Genomic DNA, 18,571 nt, shown 5'->3' with positions numbered 1-18,571 from the left:
ATGAATTTTTTTATTTGGATTTGACAGCCATCTACGTCCCTAACTCTGCTGCTTCTTGAACAGTTGTCTGCGGACGCATCAGCATACCTGACCATCTATTTCGAGTGACCCTGACATATTGAACGGACATTTTAGCAATATGAAAATCATATTGCATTTTATAAATTCTAGTTTGCACTGAAAATGTCAATCTGGCTGGTAGAGTACGCATATAGCCCTTCATTTATTTGCTGTGCGGTCCACTTGTTTCCATTGATCCTATCCCAGTCTCAGGAACCTAATAATCTCACAAATATCATATCTACTGTTGGATGGAAAATAACTTGTAATTACCAGTGCTTCTCCTGCTTTGACAGATAGTTATATTTTTCACCTATATGATTAGGCTCAAGCCTACTGGCTACACTACAAGTAAAGCTATTAACCATCCATTTATTAGACACGACTTTGTGTAATAGCTAGTGAATGTTTTATTCACTTGGACTTGCATGTTATGCTGGCTACAGTTCTGTTTGACTTTAAAGTGCTATTTAGATTTTAGGTCCCCTGCTTTCCTATCAAAATACAGAAGACTTCACCAAAATGTCACTGGGATACTGGCATTTTTCAGAAAAGCAGCTGACTCGTGTTTTGATATGTTAAGGTGTCATCTTTCATTTTATGAGTAAAATTTTTTTATTTGTTGATTGGAAATGCTATATATTCCTTGATGGGTAATTGGGTATTGTTTGATCGAGGCACTGAGCAAAATTCAGAATGTCATCGGGTTCTTATTATTATAGGATGGTTGTTTTTATTACTTCAACAGGAAATAATTTTCTGTCATCTTCTAATAGTTCTTATTATGTGAACTACTGTTGATTGGCTGGTCTTGTTCTATTTTGAATGTGAATATCAAGGTTTCTCAGTTGCAAAGTAGATGGCAATGGCTCCTTTAGGGAAACTGGTTGGAGGCACATTTGCCTTGGCACTATTCTGGGTGCTGGCAGTTTTCCATGCAGTACCATTGCTGTCAATTGGGAGGACTTCAGGGTCTGTTTTAGGGGCTATACTCATGCTTATTTTCCAAGTCCTGTCTCGTTTTCAAACATATGCTTCCATTGATCTTTCAATTCTTGGTCTTCTCTTTGGAACTATGGTTGTGAGTGTTTTATCTTGAAAGACTAGATGCATTTATGTACTTAGGCAAATTGCATTCATGGAAGAGGCAGCGAAGGATTTAATTTGTAGAGTCTGCTTATTATCTGCCATTTTAAGTGCATTCTTCACTAATGACACTTCTTGCATGGTCTTGACTGAATTTGTACTCAAAATTTCAAAAAATAAAATAAAATCTCCAACCTTAACCTTTGTTGGTTGCTTTTGCCTCAAGTTCAAATTTTGGGTCATCAGCTTCTCCAATTGGCAACCCTCAAAACCTTGTTGTTGCTGTAAATGGACAGATTTCTTCCTGGGCTTTCCTCATTGAAACTTCCCCTGCAGCTTTCGTAGGAGTTTAGTCATTGCTATACTTACCCTATGTATGTACTGGAAAAAACAATCTTCACATTATAGGGATGAAGAATATGCAGATGGGGAAATTGTTGCTGATGATGACATGAGTTTCTACAGATTTTCGCCTGGCACAATATCACATTTCACATGCTCAAACTTTCAAGAAAGAAGCTCCAGGTTGGATATGCAAGACTTGCCTTTCATTCATGGGAATTCAGCTTTTTTTGAAATGTTGAGACACTGATCTGATGCTAGTGAGAGTAACATGTTCAGGATCCCCATTTTTATGTTAGAGTATGCAGGAAACTTAAGTGCATGCTCAAAATGGAAAATCATATTGTGGAAATCTTGCGTATACCTAGTAACGTAACTGCTGGAATGTTGATTGCCTTGATTATGGGAATGAATATGTCATCGACTGCAGTTGCTCTAAAGGTTCTTGATTTCAATGATGTCAGCCATGCCTAGAGAAGGCATGACACTGAACTGGCTAGCTACTTCTGTTGTTTGCTACCTGCTTCTCTCTTTAGTTAATGGAAATTGAACATTTCCCATGGCGATTCTTCTCACGTATGTCCAGAAGTCGTATTCTCTTTTGATTTTCTTTTGAGGGAGATTTATGACAATTGAAGGCTTTAACAAAACTGGAATACCAAGCTCTTTGTGGGAATTCATGGAGCCCTTTGCACAAATTAACCATGCTAGTGGGACAACAACCCTTGCAGTTGTCATCCTTATCCTCTCAAATATGGTATCAAATGTATCAACTGGTATGTCGATACTTTTTCCTCCAGGCCCTAGTTTATCTGTTGAATGATATTGGCAATTTGGCATAGAACAAAATTCTGCTGATCAATGGAACTTCATACATAATGCAATACGTTATCCATTTTTGGGGCATTGTTACAATTATGACTGAAACAGATACGCACACAAGATGTTTATTGTAACTACGCTGATTATCTCAGTTCTCTTACTGGGGGCACAGATGGCATGACTTCTTCACACATTATCATTGGCTGCTTGTATTTCACCGGAATTACGTGAAGAAATCATGGCTGATTTTGGCATGGGTGAGCACTGTGGCTAGTAACCTCCTACCGCTGGGTTCAGCTGCCAACATGATAGTGTGTGAACAGGTTGGCCGTGCCCCACTTCTTGGTTACAATCAATCTTTCTAGCGCCATCTCAAATTTGGAGTCCCTTCCACTTCTATAGTCATTGCTATTGGTTTAACAAACATTAGATAGTTCCTCCTTTTAATGTTGTTGTTAAGCTGAGAAAATGTCATGCTACAGTTGCTGATTCATTCTATTCTTGTCAGGGCATGAAAATTAGGCAATATTCTGTTAGTAGGCCAGCCAGTATAGACCAACGCTAACTATGTTTAGGACACATGATCAAAGAATTTGAGGGATACAAAAGTCAAGGCTTAAATGATTGATTCTTTTACTGACAGCTGTAGGGAGGGAGGAATGCGTCGGAGGAGAATTGAGGGTTCAGGCCTCTCAAGAGAGCCGAGGGTGACCAGTGGAGATTTCAAGGACTTTCGGAGTTGGTATTTGGATGCCGGGTATCACGACGAGCTCATGATGTCCCTGTGTGTGAAGGAAACGAACAAATAGAAATAAATGTAAAAGTAGAAGCTTTGTTTTGCATAGCATTTATTAACAAATCATTTGTTTGCTGAAAGTAATTTTTTTTCAGAGATTGAAATCATGAGAAAGTGGATTTTGAGAAAAAAAATTTAGAAAGTAAATTATGAGAAAGTGGGTTTTGAGAAAGTAAATTATTTTTATATATTTGTTAATATAATAAAAGATAAGTTGGAAAATATTTTTTGATATTTAATTATGTTATAGAAAATAAGTTGAAAAGTAACTTAGTAATGTTTTATTTTTTCAAGTTTATTAAAATAATGAGAAACAAATCTTACAAATTAAAAAGTTGAATGACAATTAAATTAAAAAAAATATAATTTCATAAATTATCTCAAATAAAATAAATAAAAATAAAAATAATAAAGATCAAATCTAACAAATAAAAAAATTAAAAGTTGAAGAAATTAAAATAATTATAATTATCATTTCATAAATTATTTTAAATAAAATAAGTGGCACTCAAAAGAATGAGATCAAATTTGATAAATAAAAAATTTCAATAAAAAATGATAAAAGAAAAGCAAATAATAATTATAAAAAGATAATCAAAGTTAATATAAAAATTAAATTCTAAGTGATGGAATTGAAAAAAAAAATCAAAACAAAATATATATAACAATGAAAAGTTCGAAGATCAAATTTGATATAATCAGTAAATACTATGATATTTCTAAATTTTTCATAACATTCGCAAAGTGTTTTCCATCCAAAATAAAAAGAAAACACTTTCCTGAAAACTAACAAAAATTTTCTTTGATTGGAAAGAATTTTACGTTAACCAACTTTTCTAATAAAAAAATAAACACAAGAAAGTTTAGAAAATGATTTTATATCAAACAAACGCCCCTTAACTCCATTACAGAAAAAAAAAATTATACAATACTATTGTAGTTGTAAAGATTGAAAACCTAGAAACCAATCAAACAAATGTCGATGTGCCAAGTGATTTACAAAGTATGTGTATTAGATTTGATATTACGTTATTTAGTCAACCAATAGGAAAATTTAGAAAATGATTTTATACCAAACAAACGCCCCTTAACTCCATTGCAAAAAAACAATTATACAATACTATTGTAGTTGTAAAGATTGAAAACCTAGAAACCAACCAAACAAATGTCGATGTGCCAAGTGATTTACAAAATATGTGTATTAGATTTGATATTACCTTATTTAGTCAACAAATAGTTATATGCGGTGACATTATTATGCTCATGTAAATATATATTTATTATTAATAATTAATTAATTAATTTTTAATATTCATATAAAGTTAGATTAATGAACTTAGAGTAAAGATAAGGTTCATGTAATAAAAACTCTGCAAAAAAAATTATAAAATTGTTATAATTATAAGATTCATACTGCATCAAAGCATTGTTCATAAATATATTAATGGTTAGCGCTCTCTTAAATACTAGACATTCATTAAGACTGTGTAGATTAGTACATATTATATATTTTTTTAATAAAAGATAACAGTTGTTTTCATTAGTTAAGGTATAAAAGATACGTAGAATCATTATATAAGTTCTTGTTATAAGACATGTATACTGAACTAACTCACATAAAAATTTTATATGGAGATATCACTTATATCAATGAAAAGGCTCATATGATAGTTATATAGATGATTTTTAGACTTGATATCATTAAGTTATCTTGTATAAAAAATATTATATTTTGGTCATGTTAAATGTTATCTTAATCGAGGTAACTAAATGACAGACATTGAACGTAGCATGAACTATATGAAAGTATATAAGTGATTAAAGATAATTCATCACCCTATATAAATTAAAAAATATATTTTATCTATTCTCAAATTGTATTGACTGAGAAGCCAAGGTGAAATAGATTTGAAAGCGGTTTCAAATCTTATTCAAACGATCAATGACTATTATACAAAAAACAAGCATGATTTAACTATCAGATATACTCAATGTTTATTAATAAAAGGATATTGATTACACTGAGAAATCGGTCATTAAAATGTTAGGTCAATCCACTAAAGACTTTTCTAATATTTTAAGGATTATGACATGTTATTAAATAATGCACCTGATCTTCAAATATAAATTAATTAATTATTAAATTGATAATAAATTAAATTATTTATTTTATTTTATTCTATTTAATTATAACTATAATTTATATTCAAACTGACATATCAGAAACCTAATAAGTTACTCATATTAAGAACTACTGGTTAGAAATTAAACTGAGATGATTTAATTAAATATGACTTGATTAAATTATATTTTAGAAAGTAAAGATTTAAATATAATTAATACATGAATTATATTATTCAACATATAAAAATAAAGCAAGGACTTGACTGAATTAATTTCTAAATTATCATGAATTAATGTATGGATATTATTCAGGGACAAGTTGATATTTTGTCAATTTATAGGTTTTTTGAATTTTTTTATAAATAGTAAGTTATACCTCTTATTTTTATATGATTGTATGTTAGACAGAAAAACTACATAACTCATGGAATAAAATGCTAACATTTTAGACATAACAATCTCTCCAATCATAAATAAGAATTTGAGGGATTTTTTACGAGTAGTTCATGTAGATTATCGTTTGAGACTTGATAACTGGATAACTTATCATATGCAATAGCTCTGTCTTTAAAGAATTGTTTAAAGTTAAAAAAAGATCAAATGTTCAAGTAATAAATTCTTAAACAACTCTATATTTATTTAATAAGATATTAAAAATTCTCGAATAATTTTTTTTATTGCTTCCACTACATGTGTGATATTAAAAAATCATTGTTGGATAATCAAGTTTGTTGTTTGTATATTTTAATTATTCTTGGTGTTAATTTCAAATTTAATTTTATATGCAAAATTATTTTCTCAAAATTATTTTTTCTATTTTGATTTTTTAAAAAAGGATATTTTCTACTATTTCAGCCAATTCTGGCTGGATTTCTCAAACCTGGTCCGAGCCTGCCAAATTAATAATAAAAAAAAAATAGTTGTCATGGGCGATGTTACTTGTAGCATCCAGCATGGAAGGTAGCACCCCATGGCTGCTCTTGTCTGTGCTGGAAGCCCAGCGTGAGGGGCAGTCCTTCACGTTACTGTTGTCATTACCAACAGTAAAGAAGAAAGGAGAGTGGTAGAATTACAAATATGCCCCTGGTGCCTCTTTAAGATTTGGGGAAATTACCCTTTTACCCCTAACCTTTTTTAGTTTTAAGTATTAGACTTTTAAGTTTGCATATTGTAAATATGGCCTAAAACTTTGTACATAATAATAATTTAAGGTCTAAAGGTAAATTATGAATTTACTCTTTATAAATAAAATTTAGATTTTATATCCTAAATTAAATTAACTATATAATTAATTTTCAAGGTTAGGTATGAATTAAATTATTAATTTTTTGTTTAGTTTTATGATATCCTTGGGGATTGGGATTTATTTATTTAAACAACCATCTAAAATAATGAGAGTTTTTTAAGCTATAAAATTTTATTTAATTAATGCTAAAATAGTTTAGGATATTGATAAGAATTTTAATGTGATTAATTTTCTTATTAAATTTTAAAAAATATTTTTTTCATGGAATTTATGTTAAATATTTTTTTTTTATTTGGAAAACTATCAAATTAGATTTGATTTAATATTTTTAAGTGTTAAAAATATTGTTTTATAGTGGCACATAAAACCAATAATTAAAATTGAAACATGTAATGTAATTTATCATGATATTAAAATGTTTTTATACATAATAAATGATTATGTATATTAAAAATCAATGTGATTGTGTTTTTATTTGGTGGTTAAATGATTGTATTTTTTTTTAAATAGGGCATGTGTGTTTTGCCTTATCTATATTTTTTTTTATAGGTTGTGAATTCTTTACTCATCTAATTTTCCTAGAATGTAACTCAAAGTTTCTTTAGTTAATTATGTAAATGTCATCTAATATAAAAATTTAAATAAAATTCCAAAATGAAAAAAGAAATGATAATGAAGGTTACAACCAAGTTGCTTGCAAAGGACTTACTAAGAATCATTACTTAGAAATTAAATTGGGATAATTTAATTAAATATAACCTGAATAAAATATATTTTATAAATTAAATATTACAATATAGTTAATATATGGATTATATTTATAGACCTAGAAAAATAAAGTAAGTATTTAATTGAGTTAATTTATAAAATTATCTTGAGTTAATATATCAATATTATTCAGAGGACAAATTGATATTTTATTAATTTATAGGGTTTTTTAATTTTTTTATAAATAATAAGTTATGCTTCTTATATTTATGTGGTTGTCCATTAGAGAGGAAAATTATATAAGTCACAAAATAGATATTTAACACCTTAGGCATATTAATCTCTCTCTCGTAAATAAAGATTTAGAAGATTTATTACTAGTGGTTCATATGGATGACCATTGAAAACTAAAAAATTAAACGACTTGTAATTTAAAACAACTTAACCTTTATAGAATTATTCAAAATCAAATAAGATAATATCTTTAGGTAATAAATCTCAAAACAATTTTAAATCTATTTAACAAGATTCTAGAGATATATATAAATGATTTTGCAAGATAAATTGAGACTTATATATATAAGTTGTTGCTATTTTACTGTAGACACATTTACTGTTACTCTTCTAACATTTCATTGTAGATTATAATAGTGAGATTTTTTAAAAAAATTAATTTGGTTATTGAACTTTTTATTTGTATAAATTTTTAAAAAGATGTCATCAATATTTTACCCTTTTACAAAAATTTTAATATATGCCTTACTAAAAGAGGTCGTTATGAAATTTTTTTTTATTTAATAAATTTTATGTGTGTTGATTTTTGTTATGTATTGATTTTTATATATAAATTTATTAAACACAACCAGGTAAATAACTCATACTGCAATATTAAATATTTTAAACCCCATCCATCTCTTAATTTTTTTAATTTATCTTTAAATTATGATTAATAATTTTTTTATTTACATTAATAATTACCAATTCATTTAATTAGATACTTCCATACAATTTTTAATTTACATTTTAGAAAATAGCCTGCAGTTTTTTTCAAAGAAGAATTTACAACCGTGATGACAAGTGTGTCAAATAGCTATCATATATAATATTTTAATTTCTGAAGAGATAATATTTTGTAGATTTTTGAATGCATCGCAAGGTTTGTTTTTCCCCAACCTTTTGACCTGGAGACGCATATATTTTTTCCCGAAAAATATGGATATTTGCACGGGCTGATATCAATTACATATCTTTTGACTTTTTTTTTTTTAGTGTTGTTCGAAGCCCACGTGAGCTCTTAGGTTTTGAGTAGAGAAGTCAAATGGATATTTAATTATTAATGAGAAAGATTGTCAAAAGGGTGACATTTTTGGCAAGAAATTAAACCCGAGGCATGAGCCCCCATGAAGAAGAGCACCATGCATGCGGCTTGACTTTTTATCTGCCGGCATGTTCTAAGGGACATAGATGAATTAATTCCTCCTCCCTTAATTACCTCATGGTTGTGTTTCGGCGAGAAAAGAAACACACATGCATGTTAATTAGCACTTGATTATGCTTGTGTTTTTGTCACTTAATTAGGCCCTTGCAAGGCTGGTGCCTCGGGTTAATTAGGCAGGCACGTTCATAATCTCCCTCCCCCTAATCCCAGGCCGTCCTCTCTCCATCTCCATCTCTCGTTTCTCTTCATTTCCTAGCTAGCTAATTATACCAAGCTAGCCGCACCAGCTCTCTAAGCTCTCGGCGATTGTTAATCGAGATATATATAAGTTTATTCAGATACTTTGATATAAATAGAAAAAAAAAAAAAAAAGCTGGCTAGCTAGCTACCCTCCCTCTAATTAAGCTACCTTGAAGCAAGCCGATTGGCTAACCATGTGATGCATCCATATATAGTTGGACGTTGTCTCTTCATCTGTGCTCGCTGTAAGCTGTTATTACCCAGCACACATTAATTATCGTTGCAAAATTAAAAGTGGATCGATCCACCGTCCATGGCACCTTTTATATATATAAAACCCCATAAAAGCAAATTTTGCATGAATCCCTCCCCCCCTCCCATTTGCCAGAAAACTATATTATCTAATCATACGTGCCAAAACAGTAAGCTAGGTCTCGCCTGCTAGCAAAACAGTAAAAAGGTTATTCCATGGAAATATATTCTTCACTAGAACTTCAGCACAGCTCCCTCCCAGTGGAGATGATGCTTTATACCGAAAGTTTATGAATTTTCAATGGTTCACATTCATACAATATTATCCTAATTCTCAGCCACAAAAACTGAAATAAACACCCTCAGAATATAAGTATACTTGGTTGTATCCCCGCCTGCTGCATTCTCGACAAATAATCGTGTAGAGGTTGCGGAAACCCCTTTGTGTTGCTTGTAGATGATGCCGCCGCCGCCGCTCCTTCCATTTTATTCCATTAATGCAGTCAACAACTGATTTCAATTTGGATCAGTCATTGCATGGTGCGTCTTAATCGTGGGCTACTAACAGCTTCCATGATTTCTCAACCGTCCAAAAACAAAAAGAAAAAGAGACCACGCACATGAATGCATCTTTATATTCTATTTTCATCTATGAAAATATTAAATCATTCTCCAGTTAATCCCCCCGCTGCAATTCCAACCTCAAAATTTAACTTTATTTAGTATGCAAACCTTCACATCTCGAGATATTTATATTACTATTTAAAATACTCTTTCAAATAAAATTCCTGAGTTATCTTGTGATTAATTAATAAATTATAATAAAAATAATGATATTTAAATTTGTGATTGTTTGGTTATTAAAATTTTAATATTAAGTTAAAAAATTATTTAAATTAAAAATTTTAAATTATAAGATAAAATTCTAAATATGATACATATTATTCTTTAACATATAACTAAAAACTATTTAAAATTTAAAACTTGTAATGTCATTTTAAATATATCTCATCATAAAAATTTAAATTCTTAAATAATATTTAAATATATGATTTATTTCAAGGTTTATATATGTAATTTATATTCACTTTGGTATACCAATTACAACAATGATAAAAGGTTTGGCTCACAGGTTTTTCTTTGGTTCTAATTTAAAGTAACAATTAGTAAGCACATCTATCATTTGAACCGAATCTCAGGCATAAAATTCGATGATTTTAAATAAACAATAAATCACAATTTAATTATGTTCTGTAATCTTTGCTAATCCATGATGTCAAGACAAAATCAAGCATAAAAGAACACAGGAAGGAAGTAAGTTTCCAAGCTCGTCATAGAATTTCGGATCCCTGCTACAAGTAAAACTTGCACAAAAAGAATTAAAAATCAACAATTCCAAATAATAATAATAGTAGTAAATAAATAATAACCGCACCAGCAGTACTGTTGTATTATATTATATTTTATTAAACTATTAATATGGTAAATATCAACGCCTATACAAAGTTCGTGTCAGAGTTCAGACAGTCTCTCTGTTCTCTCTCTACATTTCTATCAAAATCTCTCTCTATCTAACGCGATCTCTTTTGTTCTCGTTACTACCTCTCAAATTCGAAATCTTTCTCTCATTTCTTAGATTCAGATTTTTATTGGGTCTCTTTTATTTTTGCTTCTTTCACTCTTCAGAGTTCAAACTTGGAAGATTTGTTGTTTTAATCAATCACTTCATCACTTCATCTACCTCTACCTCAGCTTCGATGCTTCATCGAGCATATGGAAAAGTAAGGGTTTTTCTTATGCCCCTTTTCTTTTTACTGATATTTTGAAGGAAATGGATCTGGTTTCGGTGTTTGTTGTTCGCGTCATGTTTGTTTTTCAAAAATTTAGATCTGTTTGGTAAAGTTTTCTTCCTTTTAGCAATTCGAGGTCTTTAGAGTCTGTTTGGTTCCTGAGAAAATAGGCGTGAATGAAGAGAATGTGAAAGAAACTGAGTGAAGGAACCCACTTTGTGCTCGCTCTTTTTATAGTTGTAAAAAAAGAGAGAGTAAAATCTGAGATTAATAATTGTGTTACAGATATTAAAGGAATTTGGGTTTTGTCAGTTACTGTATTTAGATTTGTAAGTATTGGAATGGAGTGTTTCTTTTTCTTGGAAAATTACATTTGATGTTTCTTTCCATTATTGAAGTCAAATGGATATTCCTGGAATTATACTTGAAGCTGTTTGTTAAACCTAAAAACTAGTCAATAATGGGTTTTTGGACTTCTTACTAACACTTTTCGGCTCTTACAAATGCGTGATTAGAATTAAAAAGATGAAATCATATTTATTCTTCTTCATGCAAATGTGTTATTGCAATTAAGTTTCTGAGACAGTGTTAGTGGTTTAGCTCTTGTAAATTTTATAGTTTTGGTTAATTTCTGTTATTTTTGAAGATGTTCAGTTTCTTGAGAGAATTGAAGATGGACCTTCAATTTATGTCTGCAGGTTTATAATGTCTGCAGGTTTATAATCTCTGAAAGTTTACGATATCACTCAAAACTTCCTTCCTGGAATGTTAGCTGCAACTTTCATGCAACTCCTGTAGTGAACTTCGTTGTTGAACGAAGGACTCGAACTTTCTAAGACATCAAGCATTCGAGGGTGTTCATGTGGTTCGAAACTTCATACAGAGATGCTATGTTGAATGTTTGATATCAGTATGGAATAGCTTAGGAAAAATTTGCATAGTGATCCTTCAAAACCAAACAGAAAAATTGAGAAAAAGATGCCTTCATGGTGGGGAAAGTCATCATCTAAAGAAGTGAAGAAGAAAGCAAACAAGGAAAGTTTTATTGATACATTACACAGAAGATTTAAGAGTCCATCTGATGGTAAGCTAAATGGTAGACCTGGAGGTTCTCGAAGACGCTGCAGTGACACAATCTCAGAGAGGGGATCTCAATCTCGAGCAGAAACAAGATCGCCATCACCTTCATCAAAACATGTTTCTAGGTGTCAAAGTTTTGCTGAGAGACCCCATGCCCAACCACTTCCCCTTCCTGGTGTGCACCCTGCAAGTGTGGGGCGTACAGACTCTGGAATTGGTGTATCAACAAAACCAAGATTGGAAAAGGGTGCAAAGTCATCATTGTTTTTGCCTCTCCCAAGACCTGGATGCATTCACAATAAGTCGAATCCAACAGATTTAGATGGGGATTTGGTCACTGCTTCAGTTTTCAGTGAGAGCTCCACTGATAGTGAAGATCCTGCGGACTCCAGACATCGTAGTCCTCTGGCAACTGACTATGACCTTGGGACCAGAACTATTGCTAGCAGCCCTTCCAGGTAAGCCTGTGTATTTTTTGTTAAATGTTCATTATTTGTGGGCTATCTGCTACCTCATTTAACTCATGCAAATGAACTGCATTTTCCACTGAAGTGCAATGGTCAAGGATCACTGTGCTACCGTCAGCCAAGTGAACTCAAGAGAGGCAAAGAAACCAGCTAACCTTTCTTTTGGCAACCATACCTCCCCAACGTCACCTAAACGGAGACCTATAAGCAGTCATGTGCCGAATCTACAGGTTCCAAAACATGGTTCTTTCTGCAGTGCTCCAGACAGCTATATGTCAAGTCCTTCCAGAAGTCCTATGAGAGCATTTGGCGCTGAGCAAGTCATAAACTCTGCTTTCTGGGCTGGGAAGCCATACCCAGATGTCAATTTACTAGGATCTGGCCACTGCTCCAGCCCTGGTTCAGGTTACAATTCTGGACATAATTCAATGGGAGGGGATATGTCAGGACAATTATTCTGGCAGCAAAGCAGGGGTAGCCCTGAATGTTCTCCAATACCTAGTCCTAGAATGACCAGTCCTGGCCCCAGCTCTAGAGTCCAGAGCGGTGCTGTTACTCCAATTCATCCTAGAGCAGGAGGGACAATCGAGTCCCAGACAAGCTGGCCAGATGATGCAAAACAACAAAGTCACCGGCTACCCCTCCCTCCTGTAACAGTTTCCAGCCCCTCTCCCTTTTCTCATTCAAACTCGGCAGCAGCATCTCCTTCTGTGCCACGAAGTCCAGGAAGGGCAGAGAACCCAACAAGCCCTGGGTCTCGCTGGAAAAAAGGAAAGCTGCTAGGTAGAGGCACATTTGGACATGTCTATCTTGGATTTAACAGGTATAAGCCCCAAAAGCAGATGCTTGAATTTGTTTGATTTAGCAATATTGCATGTAAATGCCTTTGATGCATAATACTCAACTGTCTACGATCTACAATTATGTAATTGCTATCCTGACTTCAATTTTAACTTGGAAAGATGACTTCTATCAGTTAAGTTAATTATTTTTTTGTGGCTTCTTTCTCATGATAACTTACATGACTGGATCCACTTTTTGATTGAATGCCATTTTAAACTATTCCTTAGTTTCCTAATGTTTGTGAAATTATTTCTGATTTTTTCCTTTACAATCGCTCAGTGAAAGCGGTGAAATGTGTGCAATGAAGGAGGTGACAGTGTTTTCAGATGATGCCAAGTCAAAAGAAAGTGCTAAGCAGTTGATGCAGGTAAGTTGATTATGCATTTACAATGAATTTTCCTGTGACAACAAAATAAAGTTTGTTGCTTGCCAACAGTTTTTTTATTGTTATTATTATTAAAACTTTAAATAACTTTGGAAGAAGTTCTTACTTTCAGTCTTTTGACAGGAAATTTCTCTTTTAAGCCGCTTTCGGCACCAAAACATTGTGCAGTACTATGGATCTGAGACGGTATGTCTCATGCTCCATTCTTTATCTTTTGCATGCAGATGCTATTGAATTTAACCCCTTGATATTTATATTGAATCTTGCGTTATTATACCATAATCTTTGGCTATTAGAATCAGTCCTTTTATGTAAGGATTAGAATGGCAGTCAGTGATCATAAAGCCTGATAGTGGTGCTCTAGAAACTAAGTTTCTGGTCACTTTGAGTTTGGACTTATTTAACTCCATAGTGCAATAAGTCGGCATGTAGTGTTCCTGCATTGTGTGCACTTTGCAATTTGAATCAACAATTGAAATTACTATATGATGTTTTGAACAGGTTGGTGACCGACTTTATATATACTTGGAGTTTGTATCTGGCGGGTCCATATATAAACTTCTCCAGGAGTATGGCCAGTTGGGCGAGCAAGTTATTCGCAGTTATACCCAGCAAATCTTGTCAGGACTTGCATTTTTGCATTCTAAAAGCATTGTCCATAGGTGAGTGGACTTGCCTTTGTTTGATCTTCTAAATTGTAACATTTTGTTTTCTCAACTTAAAACATTGTTAATATTCTCTTGCCTTTCCTCCTTTATTTATTCATTTATTGTTTTGATAAATATCTTGTCTCTTCAGAGATATCAAAGGAGCAAACATACTTGTAGATCCGAATGGTCGTGTTAAATTAGCTGATTTTGGCATGGCAAAACATGTAAGTGTGGGCATTTAGTTTTTGCTCCAAAATGAGATAAATTTCACTTTGAGCAGGAGCTGATTTATGTATATCTAGGGATTTGAATGGTGCATATGACAACTTGGCAGCTCTTGTAATCCTTTACCAGCAAGAAAAATTACCTTGTGAAGACTGATTTATTAAGTTTATATCATTTGGGTGCATGCACTTGGTGACCATATGGTCATATCCTGCTTGCCCAGCTGACCTAATCTCTGTTTTGCAGATCACTGGGCAGTCATGTCCGCTATCATTCAAGGGAAGCCCTTATTGGATGGCCCCTGAGGTCAGAGTCTTTTCTTGCTCGATCTTTCTTTCCTTATCATATGGTGTTCTCCATATTATATTAAACCTTCTTTTTCATTGTTTGCACAGGTTATAAAGTACCCAAATGGCTGTAATATTGCTGTGGATATATGGAGTCTTGGATGCACTGTTTTGGAGATGGCTACTACAAAACCACCTTGGAGCCAGTTTGAAGGGGTAATTCCAATATATGATGATATTTAAATGTAATGCTTTCTAAAAGCTAAATATTTTAGTTGATCCAAGGATACCGATGTGAATTATTCTAATGTATACACACGGTTCTCATTTATAAGGATTTCACAGGTATCTGATTATTTTTTTTCTTCTCATTGTCTGCTATCTTTGTTTTGCGGGCTTAAGGTTGCTGCCATGTTTAAAATTGGAAATAGCAAGGATCTCCCAGAAATTCCAGAGGACCTCTCGGATGAAGGGAAGGACTTTGTAAGGCAATGTTTGCAACGCAATCCACTACATCGTCCTACAGCTTCCCAGCTTTTAGAGCATCCTTTTGTAAAATTAGCTGCACCTTTGGAAAGACCTATTCTGTGCCTTGATCATACAGATCCACCCCCTGGGGTTTCAAATGGAGTTAAAACTCTGGTATTTCCTTTTTTCATGTTATCCATTCATTTCTACTGAGGTCAAGTTTCACATGCCATGATGTTGAACTTTATTTCTTTCCTTTAGTATTTTCTGTTTGTTTTAATTAGGAAATGCATCATGTTAAATTTATCTCTGATATGGTGCTGAAATGCATTTTTTGTAGTCCTTTGATGCCATGATAAATGTATGAATTTGTAATGATGCCTAACAAAAATTAGGGAAAGAAAGAAGTTTGGTTATTTGTGGAAATTGTCATCCTTTTTTTTTTTTTGTTTTTGTCACAATAGTTTTACAATCTGGTATAGAGTGCTTTCTCTGAATTTGTGGAGAGAAGTTTGCACTGGTAAGGATACAAGCAGAACATGTAGCAAAGAGGATGCATCACTGGATGGGAGGCTGTATAAACAATAACCTATATTTTTCTGTTTTGTTAGTATGTATGTGAGGACACCATTGGATTTCTCTCCTGTTAGAGAAGTTGATAAGCCAATATGTGTCTAGGGTTGAAGGTTACACAACCCGTATTCTTCTGCTTTTGTTAGAAGCATGACATGGGAGACACCTTTAGATCTGTCATCAAAGGCAGGGGCAGGACGAAAACCATAAGATGTTTTTGTAATAAGTTAGATTGCCTTGCAATGTGCAGTAAAGATTTGTTGAAAGAGTTCATGGAGACGAATTGGTTATTTGATGACCTGGAAATGCATGTAAAGGTTAATTGTCACAGAACACCACTTATAGAAGAAGATCTGGGTGTAGTTTTTGATAATTGTTTTTTCCCATTTAAATTTGGATTTCTGACCCATTCAGCAACTTTGGAACAAATTGGTGAATTTATAGGAAGTTAACTAATGCTTCATGACAGCTACGGAAGTGCTCTTAATGTTGTAAGACAGCAAGACCTGGAAGGAGCAAATGTCTGCTTGAAAGAATGTAGAAATAGTTCCATTTATGAGAAAAGGATTAGTTGAGCTCTCCTAAAATCTGTGATGAAAGGCTGAGGTACATGTAGTGGCAATACATCTTGCTTGTAGAGTGTAGTAGCAGTCTCTATGTTTGCGTGTTTTCATGTAGTGCTAGTCTCTTTGTAAGTGCCTTGATTTAGGTTTGCATGAAATCCTGTCGAGGTAGTGCTGTTCCTGGGCTAAGAAGATTTAGCAACTTTTGACTGGTTTGTTGGTTAACATATTTTGATGCTGCTACTCTGAGATCTCAAACAAGCAGTTTTTCATGTCTATTGCATCATTCCTCTCTTGGATACCAGCTATGTTAAGTGTTGCTGTGTTTTATTGATAATTTTTCAGGGCATTAATCATGCAAGAAATTTTCTCACCTTGGATTCAGAGAGGCTCGCGGTTCATTCATCTAGAGTATCAAAAACTGGTCTACATACCAGGTATCTATCTCTCTTACAATATCACTGCCATTACTGAAATCATCATCTTATTGTCTGATTTCAATTCCCAAAATCTGTAGTGATTTACACATTCCAAGGAACATATCATGCCCTGTTTCTCCCATTGGAAGCCCTCTGTTGCATTCAAGGTCGCCACAACATCTGAATGGAAGAATGTCTCCTTCACCCATAGCTAGCCCACGGACCACTTCTGGCTCATCCACACCTCTGACAGGTGGCACTGGTGCTATACCTTTTAATCACTTGAAGCATTCAGTTCACTTCCAAGAGGGTTTTGGAAACATGCCAAATCACTCAAATGGCATATATGTCAATGGCTTGGCTTATAATGATTCCAGTCCTGATCTTTTTCGAGGAATGCAGCCAGGTTCTCCCATCTTCTCAGAGCTGGTTCCATGTGAAAATGATCTCATAGGAAAGCAGCTTGGAAGGCCTACTCAAGGGGAACCTTATGACGGACAGTCAGTGTTGGCTGATCGAGTGTCTCGGCAGCTTTTGAGGGGTCATGTGAAAATGAAACCATCCCTGGATCTAAGTCCCAGTCCCAACTCTCCTTCACCCAGTCGAACTGGAGGTATATAATCTAATAAATTGGTTGTGGGCTGACGGATCAAAGACTGACAGATCAAAGCAAGCTTTCAAGGTTTTGAGATGGTCATTTTGGTTCTATATGATTTTTTATTCATGACATTAACAGCTGTGGAAAACTAGCATGTTCAATAAGGGGTAGGAAATGTGGAATAAGGTTTAAGGTGATGAAGTGGCTGGGGGCAGACTGGTTCGTGTAGTTCCAAGCTTATGCATTCGGATCCATGCATGACAAGCATGTTAAGGTATTTGACAGTACTCACTCTGGTCGGATCTTTAGATGCACTGAAATGGAGCTTGCTAACTAGAGTAAGAAACTCGCTCGTGTGGGCATTTTGTGGTGACATGACTTGCGAACTTGCACGAACTTAAGAGCGCAAATCTTTCTAGCCCCCCCCCCCCCCCCCCCCCCCCCAATCCATTGTATGGCAGTGTTCCTTTAGTAAGGAAATTATTCATGGCATTGAGAACTGTATATTCTTTTAGATCATGGTATAGAAGTAGCAAGTACAATTATTACTTTTCTGGGTCTGAAACGGCTGTACAGAAGATGAACCGAACTGGGATTAGAAATTTGTTTTACGCAGCAGATGTGGATTTGACGAGCCTGTGCTTATCTGTTTCGTGCAATGGTTTATGCTGGGGCAGATTAACTGTTGTCGTTCAAACTGATTAACATGTATGTACCTTACCACTAGCAACTGAAAAGAATCCAGTCCAGGGATTTCTGTATTTCCTAGTTCTCATCAATTTACTTAATAATAAGGTATCTTGTGCCTTTCTACTTATCATTGAGTTACGAAGCCATTCAAATGATGGAGCGGATTGAAGTTTTTGTTCGTCTTTAGAAAGCATGAATGGTGTTGCTATGATTCCTGCGTTGTTACTAACAAATGTATATCTGCATTCGGTAAAGATCTGTCACGAAGTAGAAACAATAAAAGCTGCTCAACGTAAGCAAAATGAAAATATCAGTCAAAATTATAGTCCATCGATCATTTTTCCTGTCATCCAATTAACTTACATGAGAAGGTTTAAGGGAAGATTCAAGGACTTAGAAGTCTGCTGCAAATTTCTAAA

At 33.5% G+C, this 18,571-nt stretch overlaps 1 protein-coding gene and 1 pseudogene across 4 annotated transcripts; both read left to right on the top strand.

Moving 5' to 3' along the window:
• The first annotated feature begins 85 nt into the window (after window positions 1-85).
• On the top strand, window positions 86-3,014 carry LOC105142717 (putative transporter arsB; annotated as a pseudogene).
• Window positions 3,015-10,613: 7,599 nt separating this feature from the next.
• On the top strand, window positions 10,614-18,279 carry LOC105142695 (mitogen-activated protein kinase kinase kinase YODA-like). Of its 4 annotated transcripts, none has more exons than XR_845592.1 (13): window positions 10,614-10,895; window positions 11,620-12,442; window positions 12,537-13,274; window positions 13,574-13,661; window positions 13,803-13,865; window positions 14,181-14,341; window positions 14,478-14,553; window positions 14,801-14,860; window positions 14,950-15,057; window positions 15,244-15,483; window positions 16,791-16,882; window positions 16,963-17,730; window positions 17,867-17,884. XR_845592.1 is itself a non-coding variant. In XM_011050459.1 (13 exons), the coding sequence occupies exons 3-13, from the start codon at window positions 11,883-11,885 to the stop codon at window positions 17,483-17,485; spliced, it is 2,709 nt and encodes a 902-aa protein (XP_011048761.1). In that variant the 5' UTR covers window positions 10,622-10,702; window positions 10,801-10,895; window positions 11,620-11,882; the 3' UTR covers window positions 17,486-18,279. The 4 variants fall into 4 exon arrangements, 3 of the variants coding, with proteins under 3 accessions (XP_011048758.1, XP_011048759.1, XP_011048761.1); XM_011050459.1 differs by having other exon boundaries at window positions 10,622-10,702; window positions 10,801-10,895; window positions 16,963-18,279; XM_011050456.1 differs by having other exon boundaries at window positions 16,963-18,279.
• The last annotated feature ends 292 nt before the right edge of the window (window positions 18,280-18,571 follow it).

This window comes from Populus euphratica, unplaced genomic scaffold, assembly GCF_000495115.2.
Source record: "Populus euphratica unplaced genomic scaffold, PopEup_1.0 scaffold148.1, whole genome shotgun sequence".
Classification (NCBI taxonomy): Eukaryota; Viridiplantae; Streptophyta; class Magnoliopsida; order Malpighiales; family Salicaceae; genus Populus; species Populus euphratica.
Note: the sequence above shows the minus strand (reverse complement) of the source record. Positions and strands in the feature narration are given on the sequence as shown.

Bases quoted from the DNA above. Each gene is read 5' to 3' on its own strand.
- LOC105142695 (XM_011050456.1), top strand. From the start codon at position 11,883: ATGCCTTCATGGTGGGGAAAGTCATCATCTAAAGAAGTGAAGAAGAAA. The intron at 13,275-13,573 runs GTATAAGCCCCA...ACAATCGCTCAG, and splicing joins GTCTATCTTGGATTTAACAG to TGAAAGCGGTGAAATGTGTG. The intron at 14,342-14,477 runs GTGAGTGGACTT...TTGTCTCTTCAG, and splicing joins TCTAAAAGCATTGTCCATAG to AGATATCAAAGGAGCAAACA.